Source organism: Ranitomeya variabilis, chromosome 1 (genome assembly GCF_051348905.1).
Source record: "Ranitomeya variabilis isolate aRanVar5 chromosome 1, aRanVar5.hap1, whole genome shotgun sequence".
Taxonomy (NCBI): domain Eukaryota; kingdom Metazoa; phylum Chordata; class Amphibia; order Anura; family Dendrobatidae; genus Ranitomeya; species Ranitomeya variabilis.
The window spans coordinates 375,378,480-375,406,323 of NC_135232.1; the positions used below are offsets into that span (position 1 = coordinate 375,378,480).

Sequence of the window (27,844 nt, forward strand, 5' to 3'; positions counted from 1 at the left end):
TAGTGAAATACTTGGGGGTTCAAATTTCTCACAACACATCTAGATAAGTTCCTTGGGAGGTCTAGTTTCCAATTTGGGGTTACTTGTGGGGGGTTTCTACTGTTTGGGTACATCAGGGGCTCTGCAAATGCAACGCGACGCCTGCAGACCAATACATTTAAGTCTGCATTCCAAATGGCGCTCCTTCCCTTCCGAGCTCTGTCATGCGCCCAAACAGTGGTTCCCCCCCACATATGGGGTATCGTCGTACTCAGGACAAATTGCACAACAACTTTTGTGGTCTAATTTCTTTTCTTACCCTTGGGAAAATAAAAAAATGGGGGCGAAAGATCATTTTTGTGAAAAAATATGATTTTTTATTTTTACGGCTCTGCATTATAAACTTCTGTGAAGCACTTGTTGGGTCAAAGTGCTCAACACACATCTAGATAAGTTCCATAAGGAGTCTACTTTCCAAAATGGTGTCACTTGTGGGGGGTTTCAATGTTTAGGCACATCAGGGGCTCTCCAAATGCAACATGGCGTCCCATCTCAATTCCAGTCAATTTTGCATTGAAAAGTCAAATGGCGCTCCTTCCCTTCCAAGCTCTGCCCTGCGCCCAAACAATGGTTTACACCCACATATGGGGTATCGTCGTACTCAGGACAAATTGCATAACAACTTTTGTGGTCTAATTTCTTCTCTTACCCTTGGGAAAATAAAAAAATGGGGGCGAAAAGATCATTTTTGTGAAAAAATATGATTTTTTATTTTTACGGCTCTGCATTATAAACTTCTGTGAAGCACTTGTTGGGTCAAAGTGCTCAACACACATCTAGATAAGTTCCTTAGGGGGTCTACTTTCCAAAATGGTGTCACTTGTGGGTGGTTTCAATGTTTAGGCACATCAGGGGCTCTCCAAACGCAACATGGCGTCCCATGTCAATTCCAGTCAATTTTGCATTGAAAAGTCAAATGGCGCTCCTTTCCTTCCGAGCTCTGCCATGCGCCCAAACAGTGGTTTACCCCCACATATGGGGTTTCAGCGTACTCAGGACAAATTGTACAACAACTTTTGGGGTCCATTTTCTCCTGTTACCCTTGGTAAAATAAAACAAATTGGAGCTGAAATAAATTTTGTGTGAAAAAAAGTTAAATGTTCATTTTTATTTAAACATTCCAAAAATTCCTGTGAAACACTTGAAGGGTTAATAAACTTCTTGAATGTGGTTTTGAGCACCTTGAGGGGTGCAGTTTTTAGAATGGTGTCACACTTGGGTATTTTCTGTCATATATACCCCTCAAAATGACTTCAAATGAGATGTGGTCCCTAAAAAAAAATGGTGTTGTAAAAATGAGAAATTTCTGGTCAAATTTTAACCCTTATAACTCCCTAACAAAAAAAAAATTTGGTTCCAAAATTGTGCTGATGTAAAGTAGACATGTGGGAAATGTTACTTATTAAGTATTTTGCGTGACAAATGTCTGTGATTTAAGGGCATAAAAATTCAAAGTTGGAAAATTGCAAAATTTTCAAAATTTTCGACAAATATCCGTTTTTTTCACAAATAAACGCAAGTTATATATAATTTTACCACTATCATGAAGTACAATATGTCACGAGAAAACCATGTCAGAATCGCCAAGATCCGTTGAAGCGTTCCAGAGTTATAACCTCATAAAGGGACAGTGGTCAGAATTGTAAAAATTGGCCTGGTCATTAACGTGCAAACCACCCTTGGGGGTGAATGGATAGGTGTCATAATTGACGCCTCTCCATTATTAATCTGGCTTAATGTTACCTTACAATAGCAAGGTGACATTAACCCTTCATTACCCCATATCCCACCGCTACACGGGAGTGGGAAGAGAGTGGCCAAGTGCCAGAATAGGCGCATCTTCCAGATGTGCCTTTTCTGGGGTGGCTGGGGGCAGATGTTTTTAGCCGGGGGGGGGGGGGGCAATAACCGTGGACCCTCTCCAGGCTATTAATATCTGCCCTCAGTCACTGGCTTTACCACTCTGGCGGAGAAAATTGCGCGGGAGCCCACGCCAATTTTTTCCGCGATTTAACCCTTAAATTTAATAGCTACAGCGCCGAAATTTTGCACATACACGCTACTAACATTAGTAGTGTGGAATATGCAAAAAAAAGGGGGATATGAGATGGTTTACTGTATGTAAAGCATGTCTCATATCATGTTGGGTTTAGGCAGGAGAAATGAAAAGCCGGCAATCGGCTTTTCTGCTATATCGCCCTGAAGTAAATATAAATATATGTGTCTCAATGATATATATATATAAAAAAAAAAAAATATATATATATATATATATATATATATATATATATATAAAACGAAACCCGACTTTGGCAAAAGTCGGCGACTTTTGAAATTGGCATATCTGTTTCGCTCAACCCTAATTTTGATGATTGGCAGCTGTCACACACTTCTCAGCATGCGTTTCAAAAACGCAAACGCAGGAAAAAAAGCATGTAAACGCGTCAAAACGTCGCTTTTTTTTACCGCATGAGAAAACGCATGCGTCTAAAAAACGCAGCGTTTGCACGGGTTTACATGCGTTTTTTCACCACCTGCGTTTGCGTTTTAAACGCTGCGTTTTTAAATGCAAATGTGAAACTAGCCTAAGTTGGCATAGAATACTAGACAAATATAAAGTACTCAAAGCTGTCAGCAGTACATTTCTAATGGCCATTATATATTGATTTATATCAATTTTTTTTTTTTAAGTCTTTTATACAATATCTGCTTTAACCCCTTCATGACCCAGCCTATTTTGGCCTTAATGACCTTGCTGTTTTTTGCAATTCTGACCAGTGTCCCTTTATGAGGTAATAACTCAGGAACGCTTCAACGGATCCTAGCGATTCTGAGATTGTTTTTTCGTGACATATTGGGCTTCATGTTAGTGGTAAATTTATTTGTGAAAAAAACAGAAATTTGGCGAAAATTTTGAACATTTCGCAATTTTCACATTTTGAATTTTTATTCTGTTAAACCAGAGAGTTATGTGACACAAGATAGTTAATAAATAACGTTTCCCACATGTCTACTTTACATCAGCACAATTTTGGAAACAAATTTTTTTTTTGCTAGGAAGTTATAAGGGTTAAAATTTGACCAGTGATTTCTCATTTTTACAACAAAATTTACAAAACCATTTTTTTTAGGGACCACCTCACATTTGAAGTCATTTTGAGGGTTCTATATGGCTGAAAATACCCAAAAGTGACACCATTCTAAAAACTGCACCCCTCAAGGTGCTCAAAACCACATTCTAGAAGTTTATTAACCCTTCAGGTGTTTCACAGCAGCAGAAGCAACATGGAAGTAAAAAATGAACATTTAACTTTTTAGTCACAAAAATGATCTTTTAGCAACAATTTTTTTATTTTCCCAAGGGTAAAAGGAGAAACTGGACCACGGACGTTGTTGTCCAATTTGTCCTGAGTACGCTGATACCTCATATGTGGGGGTAAACCACTGTTTGGGCGCACGGCAGGGCTCGGAAGGGAAGGAGCGCCATATGACTTTTTCAATGAAAAATTGGCTCCAATCTTTAGCGGACACCATGTCGCGTTTGGAGAGCCCCCGTGTGCCTAAACATTGGAGCTCCCCCACAAGTGACCCCATTTTGGAAACTAGACCCCCCAAGGAACTTATCTAGAAGCATAGTGAGCACTTTAAACCCCCAGGTGCTTCACAAATTGATCCGTAAAAATGAAAAAGTACTTTTTTTTCACAAAAAAATTATTTTAGCCTCAATTTTTTCATTTTCACATGGGCAACAGGATAAAATGGATCCTAAATTTTGTTGGGCAATTTCTCCTGAGTACACCAATACCTCACATGTGGGGGTAAACCACTGTTTGGGCACATGGTAAGGCTCGGAAGGGAAGGAGCGCCATTTGACTTTTTGAATGAAAAATTATCTCCATCGTTAGCGGACACCATGTCGCGTTTGGAAAGCCCCTGTGTGCCTAAACATTGGAGCTCCTCCACAAGTGACCCCATTTTGGAAACTAGACCCCCCAAGGAACTCATCTAGAGGCATAGTGAGCACTTTAAACCCCCAGGTGCTTCACAAATTGATCCGCAAAAATGAAAAAGTACTTTTTTTTCACACAAAATTTCTTTTAGCCTCAATTTTTTCATTTTCACATGGGCAACAGGATAAAATGGATCCTAAAATTTGTTGGGCAATTTCTCCTGAGTATGCCGATACCTCATATGTGGGGGTAAACCACTGTTTGGGTGCACGGCAAGGCTCGGAAGGGGAGGCGTGCCATTTGACTTTTTGAATGGAAAATTAGCTCCAATCGTTAGCGGACACCATGTCGCATTTGGAGAGCCCCTGTGTGCCTAAACATTGGAGCTCCCCTACAAGTGACCCCATTTTGGAAACTAGACCCCCCAAGAAACTTATCTAGATGCATAGTGAGCACTTATAACCCCCAGGTGCTTCACAGAAGTTTATAACGCAGAGCCGTGAAAATAAAAAAAAAAAATTTTCTTTCCTCAAAAATGATTTTTAGCCCAGAATTTTTTATTTTCCCAAGGGTAATAGGAGAAATTGGACCCCAAATGTTGTTGTCCAGTTTGTCCTGAGTACGATGATACCCCATATGTGGGGGTAAACCACTGTTTGGGCGCACAGCAGGGCTCGGAAGGGAAGGCACGCCATTTGGCTTTTTGAATGGAAAATTAGCTCCAATCATTAGCGGACACCATGTCGCGTTTGGAGAGCCCCTGTGTGCCTAAACATTGGAGCTCCCGCACAAGTGACCCCATTTTGGAAACTAGACCTCCCAAGGAACTAATCTAGATGTGTGGTGAGCACTTTGAACCCCCAAGTGCTTCACAGAAGTTTATAACGCAGAGCCATGAAAATAAAAAATAATTTTTCTTTTCTCAAAAATGATTTTTTAGCCCACAATTTTTTATTTTCCCAAGGGTAACAGGAGAAATTGGACCCCAAAAGTTGTTGTCCAGTTTCTCCTGAGTACGCTGATACCCCATATGTGGGGGTAAACCACTGTTTTGGCACACGTCGGGGTTCGGAAGGGAAGTAGTGACGTTTTGAAATGCAGACTTTGATGGAATGCACTGCGGGCATCAGGTTGCGTTTGCAGAGCCCCTGATGTGCCTAAACAGTAGGAACTCCCCACAAGTGACTCCATTTTGGAAACTAGACCCCCAAGGGAACTTATCTAGATGTGTGGTGAGCACTTTGAACCCCCAAGTGCTTCACAGAAGTTTATAACGCAGAGCCGTGAAAATAATAAATGTGTTTCCTTTCCTCAAAAATATTTTTTTAGCCCAGAATTTTTTATTTTTGCAAGAGTAACAGGAGAAATTGGACCCCAAAAGTTGTTGTCCAGTTTCTCCTGAGTACGCTGATACCCCATATGTGGGGGTAAACCACTGTTTGGGCACATGCCGGGGCTCGGAAGGGAAGTAGTGACGTTTTGGAATGCAGACTTTGATGGAATGGTCTGCGGGCATCATGTTACGTTTGCAGAGCCCCTGATATGCCTAAACAGTAGAAACCCCCCACAAGTGACCCCATTTTGGAAACTAGACCCCCCAAGGAACTTATCTAGATGTGTGGTGAGCACGTTGAACCCCCAAGTGCTTCACAGAAGTTTACAACGCAGAGCCGTGAAAATAAAAAATCATTTTTCTTTCCTCAAAAAAGATGTTTTAGCAAGCAATTTTTTATTTTCACAAGGGTAACAGGAGAATTTGGACCCCAATATTTGTTGCCCAGTTTGTTGTTAGTACGCTGATACCCCATATGTGGGGGTAAACCACTGTTTGGGCACACGTCAGGGCTCGGAAGGGAAGTAGTGACATTTGAAATGCAGACTTTGATGGAATGGTCTGCGGGCGTCACATTGCATTTGCAGAGCCCCTGATGTGCCTAAACAGTAGAAACACCCCACAAGTGACCCCATTTTGGAAACTAGACCCCCGAAGGAACTTATCTAGATGTGTGGTGAGCACTTTCAACCCCCAAGTACTTCACAGAAGTTTATAACGCAGAGCCGTGAAAATAAAAAATAATTGTTCTTTCCTCAAAAATTATGTTTTAGCAAGTAATTTTTTATTTTTGCAAGGGTAACAGGAGAAATTGGACCCCAACAGTTGTTGCCCAGTTTGTCCTGAGTACGCTGGTACCCCAAATGTGGGGGTAAACCACTGTTTGGGCGCACGTCGGGGCTTGGAAGGGCGGGAGCACCATTTGACTTTTTGAACGCAAGATTGGCTGGAATCAATGGTGGCGCCATGTTGCGTTTGGAGACCCCTGATGTGCCTAAACAGTGGAAACCCCTCAATTCTAACTTCAACACTAACCCCAACACACCCCTAATCCTAATCCCAACTGTAGCCATAACCCTAATCACAACCCTAACCCCAACAAACCCCTAACCACAACCCTAACCGCAACACACCCGTAACCCTAATTCCAACCCTAATCCTAACCCTAATCCCAACCGTAACCCTAATCCCAACCCTAACCACAACTGTAACCCCAACACACCCCTAACCCTATCCGTAACCCTAACCACAAGCCTAATCTTAACCCTATTTCAAACCCTAGCCCTAATTCCAACCCTAACTCTAATTCCAACCCTAACCCTAAGGCTATGTGCCCACGTTGCGGATTCGTGTGAGATTTTTCCGCACGATTTTTGAAAAATCTGCAGGTGTAAAAGGCACTGCGTTTTACCTGCGGATTTACAGCAGATTTCCAGTGTTTTTTTGTGCGGATTTCACCTGCGGATTCCTATTGAGGAACAGGTGTAAAACGCTGCGGAATCCGCACAAAGAATTGACATGCTGCGGAAAATATAACGCAGCGTTTCTGCACTGAATTTTCCGCACCATGGGCACAGCGGATTTGGTTTTCCTTAGGTGTACTGTAAACCTGATGGAAAACTGCTTCGAATTCGCAGCGGCCAATCCGCTGCGGATCCGCGGCCAATCCGCTGCCAATCCGCTGCGGATCCGCGGCCAATCCGCTGCGGATCCGCGGCCGATCCCCTGCCGATCCGCTGCGGATCCGCTGCGGATCCGCGGCCGATCCGCTGCCGATCCGCTGCGGATCCGCGGCCGATCCGCTGCGGATCCGCGGCCGATCCGCTGCGGATCCGCAGCCGATCAGCTGCCGATCCGCTGCCGATCCGCTGCGGATCCGCGGCCGATCCGCTGCCGATCCGCGGCCGATCCGCTCTGTGTGCACATGCCATAACCCTACCCGTAACCCTAACCCTACCCGTAACCCTAACCCTACCCCTAACCCTACCCCTAGTTCTAACCCTAACCCTAGTGGAAAAAGAAAAAAAAATATTTTCTTTATTTTATTATTGTCCCTACCTATGGGGGTGATAAAGGGGGGGGGTTTATTTATTATTTTTTTATTTTGATCGCTGTGATAGAACCTACCACAGCGATCAAAATGTACTTTGCCGGCCGGCAGATGCGGCGGGCGCACTGCGCATGCGCCCGCCATTTTGGAAGATGGCGGCGCCCAGCGAGGAGGCGTACGGACACCGGGAGGATCGGTAAGTATGAAGGGGTGGTGGGGGGGTGGATTGGAGCACAGGGGCGGTGATTGGAGCACAGGGGGGGTGATCGGAGCACAGGGGGGAGCGGACAGCAGGACGGGGGAGCCGGCAGGCGGACGGAGGGGACCGGAGGACTAACGGAGGACTGGGGGGGCGATCGGTGGGTGTGGGGGGGGGGTGACTTCAGGTTTTCCAGCCATGGCCGATGATATTGCAGCATCGGCCATGGCTGGATTGTAATATTTCACCAGTTTTTTAGGTGAAATATTACAAATCGCTCTGATTGGCAGTTTCACTTTCAACAGCCAATCAGAGCGATCGTAGCCACGGGGGGGTGAAGCCACCCCCCCTGGGCTGAAGCACCACTCCCCCTCTCCCTGCAGATCGGGTAAAATAGGAGTTAACCCTTTCACCCAATCTGCAGGGACGCGATCATTCCATGACGCCACATAGGCGTCATGGGTCGGATTGGCACGGGTTTTCATGACGCCTACGTGGCGTCATGGGTCGGGAAGGGGTTAAGCATGAACCATATATCACAGAATTACATATCAAAATTTCCTATTTCACAACCATCATCATATTTAGTGATGAGCAAACATGCTCGGATAAGGTGTTATCCCATCATGCTCATGTGCTGACCGAGTGACTTTGGGTGTTCTTGAAAAAATGTTTGAGTCCCCGTGGCTGCATGTATCACGGCTGTTCGACCACCGCCATACATGCAGGGTTTGTTAGGCAATCCTTGCATGTGAGACATGCCGCGAGACATGCAGCCCAACACATTTTTCAAGCACACCAAAGACAAAAAAGGGGAGAAGCCAGCGCTGCTTATGGTCAGAAAGCAATACATAAAGTACATATGCACATATTAATTTCTAACTGTATATCAAAATGAGACATTTAGCAAACAATCGATCAATTTTTTGATGTGTGGCAGTGTGGAGGTTGAACCTGAAACATCTATGTCCGGACCTGGTCAACCTTTTTCTTCACTTGCCCTTTCTGGCGCCATGGGAGTGATTCAGAAACGCTTCAGGTACAGCTTGCATTTAATGTGGTCTTGCTTTTAATACATTTAGGAGGCCGTAATGGCACAGCGAATATAAAAAACGAAGAGTAGGACTGCCCCATTATGAGAATGCCGTGACGTGGCGGGGTAGCTCAAAGAATTGATCAATTCCCCATTTTTATTTTCACACTGAAGACACTCGAATACTACCCGAGCATGCTCTGATAACACCTTATCCGAGCACGATCGCTCATCACAAATCATATTCTCTCACTTCCCAAATATGGGTGATCAGGTAAAAAGATGATTACATTGCAATAGGTGCTGCTTTAACTTACCATTCCCTAGCATTATTGTGAACACCAACGTCAGGACGGAATTTTCTATATGGGAGGTTTCTGGACATCAAGTCTAAAGACTCAAGAAGCTCCATAACACTATGGTACTGAAAACAAGAAAGATTAAAAAAAAAAAAAAAAGTTGGTCAATCATCACAGATCATTGAAAGGGTTAATGTACAGCATGTCTGATATAGATAGTGGAGATAGTATTTATTCTAGAAATAACTAGGTAAAACTCCGTCAATATCAAGATCAATATTTTCATCCAGAGAAAATGTATAATACAATGCTAATGTCACAAAGGGAAATATTTGGGAGACGATCTTGCTAGTAAGTAAAAATGGTACACGTGGTGGAAAACCTTCCTTCATGTATGCTGACACTGACACATGTTAAGTATTAAGCCATAGCTGCTGAATGATAAACTAAAGATGCTGGTCTCTGTTTTTTGTTTTTTTTTTATTGCTGGCCTATCCTTTGAGTGAGCCATCAACATCTGATTTGTGGGGGTGGCGAAACCATGCACCCCTGATGATCAGCTGTTACGAGCCTTGGCTGGAAGTTCTTGGGTCCTCCCAGAACACAGCTGCTCTGTCAAAACTATAGTGGCCCGGGCCGGGTACTGCACAGACACCCCTATACCCCTATATCTGAAGATCGGCCACCGAAACTATAAAAATGATAGAGTCGTAACAGGTGAACCCCAAGGATCAGGTATTGATGGCTTAATGTAACGATATTATAAAGGATGAAACATATAAAAATATACATACTTTATGTACAAGAACAGTATGAGTCTATTTAGGTCAATATGGATACCAAAGTGGTTGTCTTGGGCTAAAGTATTGATGACCTATCGATTAGGAGAAGTAATCAGTACCAGATAGCTGAGGGTCTGATACTTGGCACCCACAGGTTGGATTATTACTAGGTCCTACTGCTGCCGACCATACCCAGTGTATGGTGCCAGAACATCACAGCCAAGTACGCCAAGTATTGCACATAAGCAGTTCCTTAAGTCATTAGGAGGCGATACAGCGGTGGGTATGCCAGGTGTCACCCCCATTGATATAAAACTGAACACCTATCTAATATCTTAACTTAGAGGTCCTTGGCGATGCTAGAAGTCGTGCATTCACAAATATCCTAGACTTTCCCTGTAGAATGCATTAACCTCTGCACTAAATACAGATAATCTACAAGGCATGAGCTTCCTCTTTAGATGATGGATTGAAGACGTTCAGCATGGCTGCCTTTGCTTAGACACACAAATTAGTTTGGGTTAGTGAATGTAGTTTCTTTCTGAAACCTCTCCAGATGATGAAAACTACATTATTAAGGCTTCTGTCATCCATAACTCACAACTACCTGAATATATGCTCTCAATGTGTATTCAAAGTGAGTAAACTGGCTTTATGAGACAATCAAGCAAGCCCAGAACAATAACACTGCAGCCGACCACAGGGTGTGTATGGCAGATAACAGGGCCGTGGTGCCAATACCACGTCCTTCATTCATGCAAAGTAAGCAGACGTGGCCTGAGAATGGGGTAGTGCCTGTCATGTGCTACCATCACTGATTTATTACCTGCGGTTTATTAAATTCCATGGCTATATCCTGAAGGTTAACAGCCAGGTCTATTTTGGGGGAAGAAAAGTCAAAATCTGCACGTGGATTCATACGGAGCTTTGCTCTTCCTGAAATTGGACGGAACACTGAAAGAAAATGGAAAGAGAAAATTAAATTGTACCATTTTGTAGGCTTGAGGGCAAAAAAAAGTTGAATTTTCTGCTTGTGTTTCTATGATGCCAAGTAATTTAATGCTCATGTGTGAAAATCTGTGATTCTGTGTGTTACTAGCATCCTTTAAGGTCAATACTATTTTTAGAACAGACATAATGACTGGGGTGCTCATAGAAATCTTGGGGCCCCACAAAATAGCATTCCGCAAAAAGAAATACCAAAAACTAGTCTGACATTAAAACGGTGCCTACGCAGTCACAGAGGGCATACCTATCAACTTCTACAGACAGGGAGTGGGACTTGAATTGTGACACACACACACAAAATGCCCCTAATGACTTTTCCCACTCACTACGATACCACTTTCAAAGCCCCCATACAGTACGATGCCCCTCTTTCAAGCATGATATCCCCCAAATGCCCCCCCACCCAAAAACAGTATGATATCACCATAGTGAATGACCCCACACACAATTTCCTCCCATAGTACTCCCTCCAACACCGAATGATGCCTTGCCAGTGTCCCTTATATAATATGATGCCTTGACAGTGCTCCCGCACCCATACATATTATGATGCCCCCAGTGTCCTCCAACGCTTTATGGTGCCCCCAAGTTTCCCACAACACAGTATGATGCCCCACAATTCCCTCAAAGTATAATGACCCAACACAGTATGATGCATCCACAGTTCCCCCTAACTATGAGGCCCATGTAGTGCCCCACACTTACCCCAACTGTGACCCTTAAACAGTATGATGTCCTTGTAGTGCTCCTCAGTTCAGTATCACACTATCACACTGCATTCAATATAGTGTGATGACCTACAGTGTTCATAACACAGTATGATGCCCTTATAGTGCCCCCCAACTTAGTATCATGTCCCCATACTGCCCTCAACATAGTGTCATGCCCCTCTCCCACACACATTATGAGGCCTCACAGTACTCAGTACTGACTGACAAAAATAAGGAAAAGAAAAACCAAAAAAACAAAATAAAATCTACAACTATTCACCTAACCTTGCTCACCAGTGAGCTGCGTTATTTTGTGCTGTTTGTGGCTCAGGGCAGCAGGCGCAATCTAGTGATGTCATCGCACACTACGCCAAGACACACAGAAGGCTTCCATTGTATTCAATTGTATCCACTTCCTGAAGATGAAGATACAGTTGGAATTGAGACAGCGGGCTGGGGAACAAGGTGCGGAACAATGAAATTCATTTGAGATTTTAGAAAACATTTACCTGGAAAAGTGTTTTTGTGGATTTTCAGATTTTTAAAAATGCTGCTTGTGATCAGGTATATACTATATGCAGGGGAGATGACACACAGGTATAAACTGAGGGGAAACAGAGGTGTGAGGTGAAAATGAGTGGTGTGATTTGAAAATGAAGAGGTGTGAGCGCAAAATGAGAGGAATGAGGGGAAAATAGTGGAGTGATCGGAAAATGACAGGTGTGAGGGGGAAAAATGAGAGATGTGAGGGGGCTGTGAGGGGGAAAATGAGAGGTGAGGAGGAAAATGAGACGAGAGAGAGGGAAAATGGGAAAATGAGAGGTGTGAGGGGAAAATTGAGAGAAGTGAGGGGGAAATGAGAGGTGTGAGGGGAAAAGTGAGAGAAGTGAGGGGAAAATGAGAGGTGTGAGGAGGAAAATGAGAGGAGTGAGGGGAAAATGAGAGAAGTGAGGTGCTATAACTAACCACAGTTAGTTACTATGCCTGGGCAACGCCAGGCTCTTGAACTAGTTCTTAATAAAAATGATACAGAAATTGGCATTTGGGAGTTATTGGCTGGGGAAGGGGGTTCCTATGCTTTCACGCTGTCCTGTCAGTACGAACTATACATGGGCCTTTGTCAAGGAGAATGGTAATACCCAACCAGCCGTAAATGTATTCATTCATTTCTCGGAGGAACGGCACAACACGTCTTTTTTCGAAATTATAATTAGTGGTGAGCTGAAGTGCTCCTTACTCGAGTTTGCCAAGGATGCTTGGGTATGCACTGAGTAGTGCGAGTGCTCGAGTGAGATGTTCGCATCCCAGCATGCAGAATGAGTGCTTAGATAGAAAACCCTGTTTCACCATGCAAAAATATTCCATATATATATACATATCTATATATATATATATATATATATATATATATATATATATATATATATATCTATATATATCTATATATATATATCTATATATATATATCTATATATATCTATATATATCTATATATATATATATATATATATATATATATATATATATATATATATATATATAAATAAACAACATATTGGAATAGCAGGCAATAAGCGATTAAGTTCCAGTTCCTTAATATTAAAACAATAAATATAATATAGAACTTGAATTTTACACAATTGCAACAAACAGCTCTCCCTTCAACCTAGCAGCCAATCTAGGACCAGCTTTCATTTTTCCAAAGCAGATTTCTAAAAAAAAACATATAAAAGTTATCTTGTTACTAGTGTTGAGCATTCCGATACTGCAAGTATCGGGTATCAGCCGATACTTGCTGTATCGGAATTCCGATACCGAGATCCGATATTTTTGTGATATCGGGTATCGGTATCGAAACAACATTAATGTAAAAATGTGTAAAAGAGAGAATTAAAATAAAAAATATTGCTATACTCACCTCTCCGACGCAGCCTGCACCTTACCGAGGGAAGCGGCAGCGTTCTTTGTTTAAAATTCGCGCTTTTCTTTCCTTTACGTGAGTCCCGGCTTGTGATTGGTTGCGTGCCGCCCATGTGACCGGGACGCAACCAATCACAGCAAGCCGTGACGTAATTTCAGGTCCTTCAGGATTTTAAAATTACGTTCCGGCGTTGTGATTGGTTGCGTCGCAGTCACATGGGCGACGCAACCAATCACAGCAAGCCGTGACGTAATTTCAGGTCCTTAAGGATTTTAAAATTACGTCCCGGCTTTGTGATTGGTTGCGTCGCAGTCACATGGGAGACGCAACCAATCACAAGCCGTGACGTCACGGGAGGCTGGACACGCGCGCATTTTAAAATGGGCACGTGTCCAGCCTCCCGTGACGTCACGGCTTGTGATTGGTTGCGCCGCGATCAACCAATCACAAGCCGGGAGGCTGGACACGCGCGCATTTTAAAATTTTAAAATGCGCGCGTGTCCAGCCTCCCGGCTTGTGATTGGTTGACCGCGGCGCAACCAATCACAAGCCGGGACGTCACGGGAGGCTGGACACGCGCCCATTTTAAAATTTTAAAATGCGCGCGTGTCCAGCCTCCCGGCTTGTGATTGGTTGACCGCGGCGCACAAAATGAGTGAGGATGAACTAAACCAAACAAGGGGAAACTGCCAATGTTGTCAAAACATCAATTGTTGCATAATAAGTTTGGTCGAATTTGCAGGATGTGTCTCACATTCCCATGTATCACCTCTCAGCTGATGTATTATACAAGCCTCCCGGCTTGTGATTGGTTGACCGCGGCGCAACCAATCACAAGCCGGGACGTCACGGGAGGCTGGACACGCGCCCATTTTAAAAAGCGCGCGTGTCCAGCCTCCCGTGACGTCACGGCTTGTGATTGGTTAATGGCGGCCATGTTGCCGGGACGCGGACCAATCACAGCAAGCCGTGACGTAATTTCGTCACGGCTTGCTGTGATTGGTCCGCGTCCCGGCAACATGGCGCCGTGACCAATCATAAGCCGGGACGTCACTGGAGGCTGGACACGCGCGCTTTTTAAAAAGCGCGCGTGTCCAGCCTCCCGTGACGTCACGGCTTGTGATTGGTTAATGGCGGCCATGTTGCCGGGACGCGGACCAATCACAGCAAGCCGTGACGTAATTTCGTCACGGCTTGCTGTGATTGGTCCGCGTCCCGGCAACATGGCCGCCCTGACCAATCACAAGCCGGGACTTCACGTAACCAAGTAAAAGCGCGAATTTTAAACAAACAACGCTGCCGGTTCCCTCGCTGAGGTCCAGGCTGCGTCGGACAGGTGAGTATAGCGATATTTTTTATTTTAATTCTTTCTTTTACACATTTATATGGATCCCAGGGCCTGAAGGAGAGTTTCCTCTCCTTCAGACCCTGGGAACCATCAGGGATACCGTCCGATACTTGAGTCCCATTGACTTGTATTGGTATCGGGTATCGGTATCGGATTGGATCCGATACTTTGCCGGTATCGGCCGATACTTTCCGATACCGATACTTTCAAGTATCGGACGGTATCGCTCAACACTACTTGTTACTATGGGCAACATTCAACATTTTAGATGTTTTTTTATGCCCAAGTAACAATTCCACATGATTTAAGTTTATGCTATACATACCAAAATCATAACCTTCAGGGATGACATTGTGAGCGGCCACGCCATACTTCAAAACACCCTAAAAAGCAATGTAAAGTATTATTGAGCACTCTCACCCTACTGAAAGTTATAGAAGAAAGAATCGCCATCCTAAACACTTATGGCATATCCACAGCAAGGGCATGCTGCAATTTTCAGAACTTCCATTCATATGAATAGTCAGTTTCATTCCAAATAGCTGGAAAGACATCATATTACCCAGTAATTTGTACTGCATAATAAATGCCATAAAAATAAAACTACTGAGGAATTGCGCTTTTCTTCCGCATTTTTGCCCCACTTGACATTTTTTTCTCACTTTCCAATACATCCCATAATAAAATGTATAACTCGTCACACGAAAAACAAGCCCTCGTATGGCTATGACAATGGAAAAATAAAAAAGTGGAAGGAAAAAATAAAAATGCAAAAAGCAGGAGTAAGATTTGTGGAGAGGTGCACGGAGGCGCTCGCCACTTTTGAGATGTTCCTGATTCATTAAGAGGCATTCGCGACTTAATGAATCAGGAGCCTCCTACTTGAACCTTTCCCCTCAAGACTGGTGTGAACAATACCATTCTTGATGAATCGGGGAAATATCACGCCAATTGTATCGATTGCAGGGATTTAAACAAAAAGGTTAATTACTATTACTAAGAGTTACAATATTAATAATCTCTAATCTAAAGAGTATGACAACAAAGGTGGGGGAAGGGGCAATTTTCCTATACCATCTTTTTTTTTTTTAACTGTAAATTTTTATTAAAGTTTTGACAAATTTTGACGAATGAGAATGAATCAAGACAAACTTTTACAATACAGAGAATAAGAAACAAAAAGAGCCAGATCGACTCTCTGACCAAAATACAACATGGGCAAAAACCAGATATAATAAATGTAACCTCAAATAGACGAACAAAAAGACAGTACACACACAAGGAAGGGAAGAGAAGGGGAAAGGGTGAACTCTGAAAGGAGAGGAGACCAAAAGTACTAGGAGTGGCCTATTCTGTCCTCTGAGCCAAATAGTAATCCCAGGGAGCCCAAACCGAGTCAAAGTTCTCCACTGTCGCATTTAGAATCGCCGTCATATATTCCATCCTACGGATGTCATTAACTCTATAGAGTAAGTGTAGATGGGAAGGCAGGGAAATGTTTCCTATACCATCTTAACAGTCATCATTTGTACTGTAGCAGTAGGGGTAAAGTACCAGGAATGGAATATAAATATAAACTTTGGCAATATTGTATATTTAGGACATTGACAGATTATATTAATGTGCTTTGTTGTCATTAGTATTAAGTATCTCTTTTGTATCCATTCAGTATTGAAACTTTTAAATGTAATCTGTCAACAGGTTTTTGCTATGTAAACTGAGAGCTGCATGATGTAGGGGCAGAGACCCTGATTCCATCCAGTGATGTGTCATTTACAGGGCTGCTTGGTCATAGAATCTCTGTTTTCTCTGCTGTACATTTGGCAATGGCCATAATTCCGAGCTGTAGATAAGCCCACCCCACACCCTGACTGGCAGCTTCTAGTGTACACTGTCAGCAAGCTGCCAATCAGAGGCAATTAGCTGGACTGGGCTGCACGTGACATTTAGTTCTCTAGTAAACCTCCTGCTGATAAAACACAGATTGTATTGAAATGACCACACATAGCCTAGTAAAATGACACATCCCTGGAATCAGGCTCTCTACATTATGGTGCTCTCAGATTACATAATAAAACCTGCCAATGGATTCCCTTCCAGGGTTAAGAAACCACATAAAAACTAAAGCTGGCCATACACTTTAGACTTAAATTGGCCAAACTAGCTGAATTTGGCTGGCCCAGCGGTTAACTTAAAGGGGTTGTCGGGTTAAAAACGATAAGTCTGCAGTCAGTGTGTGTGACTGCAGACTTCTGAATCCACCCTGCACATGCACTGTGCACTGCAGAGATTCACAGGTTTCACACCCGGGACCAGAGGGTATGTATGAGTTATACGTACCTCCAGCTATTGGGTGTAGACTCGCTCCATACACTTGTATACACATGTATGTATGTATAACGCATACATACGCTCCAGTCCCGGGTCTAGAACTGGTAAATCCCTGCAGCACACAGTGCATGCACTGGGGGGATTCATAAGTCTGCAAGGAATGCAGACTTATCGGTTTTAACCGGACAACGCCTTTAATGTGTACAAATTATGCAGCCATTATTCGTTCACCGTATGTCAGTGAAGAAAAGTATAGGTCATGATAAATTTTAACATGCCCAGTACTTTGCTCTCAAGTTAGATGATGCCAGTGGTCTCTGACAGTGGATTATTCCTCTCTCCCCATTTAAAAAAAACTATGCAAGCTCAGCCATTTTAAGTGTTCGTTGACTGCAAATATGCATGGGTTTAACAGTAGTTTCAGTATGAAATTGTAATAATGCATATTAGTAAGGAAATTGTATCAATAGAAAATTGCAGCAATGGTACAAGAAGATTACCGTATATACTCGCGTATAAGCCGAGATTTTCAGCTAATTTTTTTAGCCTAAAAGTGCCCCTCTCGGCTTATACTCGAGTCATTGTCACAGGGGGTGGGCGGGAGAGGGGGAGCGACATGAGTGGCAGCTGTCACATCATACTCACCTGCTCCCGGTACGGTCTCTGCACTTCTCAGCTTCTCCGATGGTCTCCGGCGCCCGCAGCTCTTCCTGTGCTCAGCGGTCATGTGGTACAGCTCATTAAACTAATGAATATGGACGTGATTCCACTCCCATAGGCGCGGCACGCATATTCATTACTTTAATGAGCGGTACCATGTGACCGCTGAACACAGGAACAAGCTGCCGGCGCCAGAGACCATCGGAGAAGCAGGGTGAGTATGACTAGGGAGGGTGAGCCATGCAATATTCACCTGTCCCCATTCCACCGCCGGGCTCTGCCTTCCGCATCCTCTGGATGTGACGTTCAGGTCAGGGGGTGCGATGACGTGGTTAGTGCCTGCCCTCTGCCTGAACAGTCACTGCAGAGACCCGGAAGACACAGCGGTGCGCGGCGGTGGAACGGGGACAGGTGAATATAGCAAGTGACGGTGTCCTGAGCAAGCAGCGACTCCCGCACCTGGCCCCAATAGTGCACCGGTGACCCCGCCTGCTTAGGACACTAGAACTCAGCGCCCAGCAACGAGGTGAGTATGTCATTTTTTTTTTTTTTTAAATCGCAGCAGCATACGGGGCATATTATTCTATAGAGCATCTTATGGGGCCATCAACCTTTATGGAGGAGCCTATGGGGCATAATATTCTCTGGAGCATCTTGTGGGGCTATCAACCTTTGTGCAGCATTATATGGGCCATAATATTTTCTGGAGCATCTTATGGGGCCATCAACCTTTGTGCAGCATTATATGGGGCATAATATTCTATGGAGCATCTTATGGGGCCATGAACCTTTGAGCAACATTATATAGGCCATAATATTCTATGGAGCATCTTATGGGGCCATCAACCTTTGTGCAGCATTATATGGGGCATAATATTCTATGGAGCATCTTATGGGGCCATGAACCTTTGAGCAACATTATATAGGCCATAATATTCTATGGAGCATCTTATGGGGCCATCAACCTTTGTGCAGCATTATACGGGGCATAATATTCTATGGAGCATCTTATGGGGCCATCAACCTTTGTGCAGCATTATAGGGGGCATAATATTCTATTCTATGGAGCATCTTATTGGGCCATCATTAACCTTTTATGCAGCATTATATGGGGCGTATTTTGTATGGAGCATCTTATGGGGCCCATCATGAATTTTATGGAGCATTATATGGGGCTCCTGATTCAATATGGATATTCAAAAACGCTTAACCTACTGATGTCTCAATTAATTTGACTTTTACTGGTATATTTTTATTTTTGAAATTTACCAGTAGCAGCTGCATTTTCCACCGTAGGCTTATACTCGAGTCATTAAGTTTTCCCAGTTTTTTGTGGCAAAATTAGGGGTCGCGGCTTATACTCGGGTAGGCTTATACGGTATGTTTCTTGTTTCTCTTTTTTAAAAGGTAGATAAATTATAGTTACGGTATATACAGTTCTTGACACATTACAAGAAAACCCTTGTAACACAGTTAAAATACAGATAAATAAGGGGAGCATACGAGCCCATACCAAAGCTTCATTGTATGATCGGTGGTAATACATCTCAGATTTCACATTCCAGTAGGCAAACAGGTTGTCAAGACGTACAATCTAGAAAGAGACATAGAGCCAAGTGGCAAATTTCAGTTTATGATCTAAACAACATAATACTAAAAAAATAAGTTATGGTCTCTGGACGCATATGCAAACACCAGGATTTTAAGTTAATAAAATGCAAGTTTTACTGAAACTTTAATCACAAAAATGTCTTTCGATTTGATCAGCTCCTCCTGCTCTGTAACATCCTATCTGAAGATCAGATACCAGTTACAAAATGATCGGTCCCCTTTAAGACAACTAATTTGAAAACCTGGAAGCTTCATCTGATTTAGCCACACATCGCTTATTAGGACATTCTAATTTTTGCTGATTTTGTTCTTGTTCTAGGATCGATTTCAAAACAATTTTATGGATAGTGGGTTGTTTTCTCTTTGGAAAAGAAATACAATATTTTTTTGTTCATTCTCTTTTCTGTTCAAAAGGGAAATAAAATAAAAAAAATCACTGTTCATGTCTTAAAATCCAGGGGTTGTACAGTAAATTAAAATGGCATTCACCCACTGATATGGCGGCCTATCTTCTCGTCGTTCGATTGGTGCTTTTCGCAATCCTTGAAAAAGACCAAAACCAATGAAGAAGAAAATGAATTCGGCCCTAATAAAATGTTTGTGGCCAGATTGGATAAATCTTACAGGTCTTGACATTAGTCAACTTAACCTTTTGATCCCCAGTGACCAAGTCGTCTTACAAATGTTTATGCACTAATTCAATGTTTCATATCACTTTTTTTTTTAACCATAGATGATACGTTTCAATTAACAGAACATGCCATTTAGGATTAAATTGATTAAAATTGGACTCAAATCTGAAAGCATAGAGAACACAATGAATTTTTCAGTTGGGTATGCTCTGTAGACTTTTTGGCCATGCCTGGTCCTTTGTTCTCACAGGAGACAAGCTACTGGCATACACCACTTATTCCTTTCCACCTCCTGAAATAATCATGCACCCTGGAAAGAGGATTCCCGGCCAAACAAAAATATATAAATTGTTGGTGGCATATGATGCTGGATTACCTTGTAAAACAACTTGGAAGATTCATCATGTAGACATGGGTTCCAATTCTTATCAGATGTCTGTAAAAACATAACCAACATACCATTATTTTGTAATGATGTACAATAGATACCGAGAAAAAAAAAATCTAAATTCATAACAGTATTAAAGAGAACATAAAGAAAATCAAGAACTGCAAGGCTATCACAGGCAGATATTAAAGATTAATTACAGCGACATGGGAATGTAGACCCCATAACATGTTATTATGCTCTTACATTGACAGTGATGAAAACTGTTCTAGAAGTTTTGGTGGGTTTTATGCCAAAAATGGTTTACAATCAATAGTTTATTTAAAGGGGTTGTTCAGTGAGAAAAAGTTATCACCAATCCACAGGATTATAGATCAGCGGGGATCTGACAGCTAGAAGTCGACAAAACGTTGCACTTTTATCCCCATTATTCCTTTCATGAATGCAGTAGCTGTGCGCATGTCTGACCACCTCGCCATACATTCTCTATGGGGTTGCTGGAAAAAGCTGGGCTTTATGTAGGGGAATGAATGGCATGGCGGTCAGGCATTCACGCTGGGGCTCCCTTCTAAATGGGGATAAAGGGCACTGACGATTGGTGCCAGTCACACTGAATGGACCTCCACCAATCTATAAGTTATCACATATCCAGTAGACTTATCTTTAATGGACAGCCCATTTGATGGCTCCTTATCAAAACAAAACACAAAGAATTTGGCTTACTATGATAACTAGTGTTTTTAGAGGCCATTTCTAGCATTATGTGTCAACATAAAAATGCAAATAAAATGCATTTACTCTAAATAAAAAAAATCCGTATTTACCAGCTGAATCACTATATCATCTGATATCTTTTTTTTTTTTTTTTACAATTACTGTATATTTTTTATGACCAGTACACTATTACCATGAAAATAATTCTCCAGTTACGTCCTCTAAAAGTCTACAACCTGATTTTTGTCCATTGATTTCCTGCTATTAAGTCAAAGTGATAGTAAAGATGCAGGACTCTAGGGGTATGACATCTAATCTCTAAACTCATCATATTACCAATAAAATGGCTTTTCTCACATTACAAATGCAGCCTAAATGGAAGTCACTAACGCCCTCCATTAGAGCAAAAGAATGGACAGTCTGGAATTGCTCCTCCTGGTCTTCCCTGCAGCAAAAGCCAATTAAAATACAACAACGCTACCTTACACTTGTACACATTTGTAAATGGGCATTGTGACCTCCCCAAGGTGCCACAGATGACAGAGAGCAGTTCCCTTTGGTATAAGATCTAGCCAAGCCCTAAGCTGCAGCTTTAGGAACACAGATGACCAATCTTCTAAAGAGGTTGTCTCTGCAACACTCCCAATTCACTCCAGAGACATGCCTCTTTAAATACTTCTCCAGGATGAGAAATGGTGACACCATGCTTGACCCTTGTGAAACACTCTTTCTCAACCAGAATGCTATAGCAATGAGATAGATGGCTACTAGCCATTCTATTCTTCCACACTGAAGGTATATGGTTAACATTACTCCGATTTATGAACATTTTAGCCCAAATTTACTAATACTAGCTTTGCTTACATCTAAGAAAAAATATATTTGGAGTGATTTGCACCAAATTTCTTGAAAGGCTCATATTCCTTAATAGATGAGGTACAATTCATGAGCAGTCATAGATTAGCGCCATCATTTCCACCAGGTTGTCTACTACATCACATCATCTCATTATTGGCCCCAAGCTGGTGGAAAGATAAAAAACAATCATACTCGCTTCCCACACCAGGGTCGCTTCTCCATACTCCGCAGTGTGGTCCCTGTCAGTTTTTGGCTTCCTCTTCCAATGGAGGACATCACAGGAATGCTGCAGCCAATGATCAGCTGCAGCCTTCACATTTCAGAGGTAGAAACATGGGCCAGCAGTGGACATTGTGCTAAGAATAGAGGAGCCACGCTGCACACAGAGGTATGGGTTTTTTATATTCCACCACCCTGCTTCCAACAATGATGTTTTGTACAATAGTCGCCATCCCATTTAATATCACAGCCATTGCCACTTTTTTCAGCATTTTTCATTTTTGGAGAATGCCAGGAAGAGTCACAAGTTGAATAATCTATGTAGGGCTTGGTATATAAAAAATGAGAGTGTCTAGTCATTCCATAAAGATTTGAACTCTTGGTGCTCTTCACAGACTTATCAGGTTTAGCTTCATTTTATATTATCCAACATCTCCTCCGAGGCGGAGTGTAAAGTACAGCAGACATCTGGGACATTTATAGATCCGCTAGGAATCCTCTTGATATATGTTGTAATATTAGTAATTCTGTGCTCTCTATGCTGTATATTCTTCTAAGGCATGGCTGCACTTTGTATTGTTTTGGTTACTAAGTTGGTACACATAGGAGTAATAAAGAACCTTATTAATCCTTACTGAGAGATGCTCTCTAGAGAACAAAAGGAGTTCATGTGCAGTGAATGGATGGAGACTGTAATTCTGCATATTAAATATTTAAATAGCAAAATATCCAGACTCCTCCAACTACCTAAGGATAGCTGGCTGTGAGTCTGAATCCCAACGTACCACTTATTTTAGTTTATAATAAATACCTGCAAACTGAGGTTCTGAAGTGAGACGCCAAAGGAAAGCGGGCACTCAGGATTGGTTACCTTTGCAATATAAAGAAAAACAAATTGATAAATAACTAGGATCAGCAAACAAAACGCAATTCATACTACACATCACTTAATATGATCACTCTGCGCAAGTAACTATTACACTGGTGCTTTACCCGCTTCATGACATGGCGGTTTTCCATTTTAGTTTTTTCCTTCCCTTCTTCCAAGAGCCATAACTTTTTTTTATTTTTCCATCTAAATATAGCAGGGTAAAACTGACCTGCAATATGATTTTCCAGGTCAGTACAAGTACGCAGAAACCAAATGTGTACAGTTATTCATTTATTTTAATTAAGTGGTGAGAAAAAATTTGGAAATTCCCACACTACCTCCTCATCTCACCCTCTCTCTGTTGGAGTTCCCCAAGGCTCTGTTCTAGGACCCCTACTCTTCTCAATCTATACACTTGGCCTGGGACAACTCAAAGTCTCATGGTTTCAAGTTCCACCTTTATGCTGATGGCACTCAGATCTACCTTTCTGGCTCAGACGTCACCGCTCTGCTGTCCAGAATCCCGGAGTGTCTATCAGCCATATCCTCCTTCTTCTTCCGGCGCATATTGAATGCCATTGTCAGAGATTCAAAGGGAAAATAAACTCCAAGCAAATGTGGCGCTAAGCACCTACGGATTTTTTGAATGCATCCACTTCCAGTGAAAAATGTTAATAAAAATTCATTTATTTTCTCAAAATAAAAAAAAGATAAAATATATTTGTAAACAATTGTCAGAGATTGACATGAGACTTAACAGTTAAACAGCCACAGGCAGAGATCTGCTATTAACCTGCTAAAGGCACATGATGGCTGTATAAAACAGCCATCATCTGCAGAGAAATATGCAGACTTGGTGTGCACGACATATGACGTACATGTACTTCGTATGGCGAGAAGGGGTGAAAGTCATCTAGTAATTACAGAGTAGGAGCAAGTTGGGGCAACTATAGCTTTTAACGCTGCAAAAGAAAAAAAATCATCTAGTTTTCCACATGATATTTGAGCATACGTGACTATAAAGATGTAGCAAAAGATAAAGTAGATGCTTCTGCGTAACTTACATTGTTTATCTTTAAGATCTCAAGCAGACACATGACAAACATTAAAACAGATACACCACATAGAAATACATGGCACTCTGTGTTGTACAGACGTTGGTGCTCAAGTAGGGTGTCCGGCCCGTTATATCAAATGTCAAAAATAACATCATAAATTAACACAACTTTTTCATAAAGCCTTTTGAGTGCCAAGTCATTTTTTTTATTTTTTTATAATTCAATATTTTATTCCAAGAATTAAACAAAACGTTTACAAATAAAGAGCGAAATTTCAGTTTTATAAAAGGAAACGATTGTGGGAACATTGGGTGGTCTCCAGTCTGAGGCTACTATGAAGGACGTGACTTCTGGGATCACTTAAAGGGGTTTTCAAATGTATTTTTAAGTTTTTTTATTTTTACCAAGGGCCCAAATCGGCTCTTAAAATTAAGCACAAACTTGCCAACCAGCCACAACATTCATAATCCCGTGCCAATCAGCAGCTGCAGCAGGGGAGGAAGCGTTCCTCAGTCCCCAAACACTCCAGAAAATGAGGAAAGGTGAGCGGTGGGGAACGTGATGAGCAGCACAGGAGCGGTAGGTGCTTTTTATTGTTTTTAGAGCACTTACGCTCACGGTATAATAAAGACGACAAGTGGACAATCCCTTTAATTACCCCTTCCCATACATACACAAAAGATGAAACAGACAAGGTCCTAAAAAAGGGGATCACCACAACAAGGATATGGCAAAAAAATATATACACAGCTTTATTGAAATATATATATACAAACAAGGGTAACAAACACATTGACATATAAAAACACTTAAAAAGCATACAAATGCTATACACAACAGCCCCTAATACGGCCGTACCCCACATAGGACTCGAGTCATGTACATATGATGTAATTACCTAGAACCAAATTGCTAATAGAATGAAAGAAATAGGCCAAGCTACATAGGCACTCCCCTGGGTACTGCAAATGGAAACAGACCACTAATAGTGTGAATGCAAAATAGCAAAAGTATAAAGCCCACATAGACATACAAATCCCTGCACTGCAAGTGCTAGATAAGGGAGACACATGCACAAACCTGCCTAGCATGTAGAGACGACAGGTGTGTACATTACGCTACATAAATGTCAAGCAGCAAAAAATATAACAGCATAGTGCCTCAATAGCATGTGACCAACAATCTAACATGCCACTATACAGAAAAATAGCACCAAGATAGTGTGAGCTGTAGAGATAGCATATTACCCAGGGCACATGATGCCCAAGCCTATAGCGCCTGGAAAAAGAGTCCTAATGTGGGCTACAAGGAGACCCAACGCGTATCGCCACCACACCGGGCAGCTTCGTCAGCTTCGCCCCTGACGAAGCTGCCCGGTGTGGTGGCGATACGCGTTGGGTCTCCTTGTAGCCCACATTAGGACTCTTTTTCCAGGCGCTATAGGCTTGGGCATCATGTGCCCTGGGTAATATGCTATCTCTACAGCTCACACTATCTTGGTGCTATTTTTCTGTATAGTGGCATGTTAGATTGTTGGTCACATGCTATTGAGGCACTATGCTGTTATATTTTTTGCTGCTTGACATTTATGTAGCGTAATGTACACACCTGTCGTCTCTACATGCTAGGCAGGTTTGTGCATGTGTCTCCCTTATCTAGCACTTGCAGTGCAGGGATTTGTATGTCTATGTGGGCTTTATACTTTTGCTATTTTGCATTCACACTATTAGTGGTCTGTTTCCATTTGCAGTACCCAGGGGAGTGCCTATGTAGCTTGGCCTATTTCTTTCATTCTATTAGCAATTTGGTTCTAGGTAATTACATCATATGTACATGACTCGAGTCCTATGTGGGGTACGGCCGTATTAGGGGCTGTTGTGTATAGCATTTGTATGCTTTTTAAGTGTTTTTATATGTCAATGTGTTTGTTACCCTTGTTTGTATATATATATTTCAATAAAGCTGTGTATATATTTTTTTGCCATATCCTTGTTGTGGTGATCCCCTTTTTTAGGACCTTGTCTGTTTCATCTTTTGTGTATGCTCATATGTCTCAGGTCCTGGTGGTATCCCATGATCCGTGGTGCCCCCTTTCCATTATATGCATGCCCTTCCCATACATAAGCTGCACTAATAACCAATAACTCCCTTGAGGAGCAGCATGCCGTTGTTTACGGGACCTAGGGGCCATAAATTAATAGAATGATCGAATAACAGGTCCTGGTCTCCGATACAATATGGCAGCCACCAGACGCTGAAAATGAATGTGTCAAATATTCATCTTTAAATAACTTTTTGGTTCAGGTTTTTTTTAAAAAAAATCTATTGGAAAATAAGACAAAAAAATGTCCTAAAGTCAGATCTTAGAGAGAGGATCTGCAGTTCCATTTTGGCCATGATAGCGTTAATAAAAGCTTTGGGGGATACTCCTTCTGAGATTTCTATAGAGCAGAGAGTCTGAATTCAGGGTCCGGAGGCACAGAGGGGTCTCACTGCTCGTTTTGGTGTCCGTCTGTCGCCGCAGACACGGTCCCTTGTCCCTTGTTTACATCGCTGATCAGCGCCCACTGACCGTCCACCGACTCCTTCCACAAGGTCACCTTGTTATCGCCCCCAGACACGGCCAGGATGTTGGCGGTGATGGACCAGCTCACGTGCCAGACATCGTTAAATTTGTGCAGCAGTTTGGGGGTCCAGCTGTTACTGGACGGGTCGTCACAAGTGCAGATGTAAACTCTGCCGTCCTGAGAACAGCTGGCGATGGTGCTGGTAGGGAGACCAATGGAGGGGGCCCAGGCCACGTCCTGCACCCAGTCACTGTGCGCCTCCAGCTTCTGATCTTCCTTCCACTGCCCGTCCTCTTCCCTCCAGATCTTTACCAGGTTGTCGCATCCCCCGGAGACAAACCTCTTGATGTAGTTTGGCCTCTGTCCAGACGGCTGATCCACTAAACTGCCTGGGATGACAGAGGGAGCCCAGCTGACCGCGTTACACCAGATCGTGTGAGCGTTGCTGATTTTTTTTACGTCCCAGGGGCCGTCACCCGTGTAGGTGAGGAGGGAAATGGCGCCATCTGAATTGCCGCAGGCCAACATCAGCCCAAAGTCATGAGGGGCCCAGCACACAGAATTCACTGAAGAGTCGTGGCCGGTGTACTCGTACGTCTTGTCCCAGGTCCTCATCTTCACGGATCGGTCGGAGGAGCAGGTGGCCAGACGAGTGCCGTAATAATCCATCTGAGTGTCGTGAATCATATCCTCGTGGGAGGTGTCCATAGTGTTGATTATAGAAACCATGGTGCCGCTCCTGGCCGCTGTGCTCTCCGCCTCTTCGGTGTCTGTCAGACGTGGCAACTCCCGGCGCCTTCAGCAGCACCAATGCCAAGTTATTTTTGACACTTGTTAAAACAGATACAGTTCGAGACAATCTACATATATATTGAGTGTCTTCCAGAGAAATTGACTGCTAGTTGGAACTTAAAAGCTTGACTCAAATAAACTTCTAAAAAAAATCATCTGCATAACAACCTAAAAGAATAGTGGGAAGTTAATTAATATTTGCACAAGAGGTATAATTGTGATTGCGAAATTTAGCAAACTTATCTATATGGTGCCTGCAGCGTGATTAATGTAGCTAAACCAGCTTGCGATGTTAGACATAGGTATTTTACAATATTTTGTGCAACTTTTTTTTAATTTATTTTTTTAACCTTTTTGTAGGCACATTTCAAAACTGTCAATTGATCTGTAAAAAGTATCTAAAACATGTGATGAATTTGTCATACCATATGTAAGCCAATTCACAGTGAATTTTGTCAGGTAAATCTGTCC

General features: G+C 42.5%; 1 protein-coding gene and 1 pseudogene across 2 annotated transcripts in view; both read right to left on the reverse strand.

Annotated features, from left to right (window-relative positions):
• The window catches only part of VPS13A (vacuolar protein sorting 13 homolog A), a 277,896-nt gene that overhangs the window by 211,960 nt on the left and 38,092 nt on the right, over positions 1-27,844 (reverse strand). For both annotated transcript variants that reach the window (XM_077249012.1, XM_077249013.1), the window contains exons 7-12: positions 22,897-22,956; positions 20,283-20,342; positions 19,177-19,257; positions 14,998-15,055; positions 10,512-10,639; positions 8,922-9,028 (exon numbers count right to left, since the gene is read on the reverse strand). In XM_077249012.1, coding sequence (XP_077105127.1) covers positions 8,922-9,028; positions 10,512-10,639; positions 14,998-15,055; positions 19,177-19,257; positions 20,283-20,342; positions 22,897-22,956 — 494 coding nt within the window. The remainder of the gene's footprint in view (positions 1-8,921; positions 9,029-10,511; positions 10,640-14,997; positions 15,056-19,176; positions 19,258-20,282; positions 20,343-22,896; positions 22,957-27,844) is intronic.
• On the reverse strand, positions 26,129-27,822 carry LOC143794032 (protein SEC13 homolog pseudogene; annotated as a pseudogene).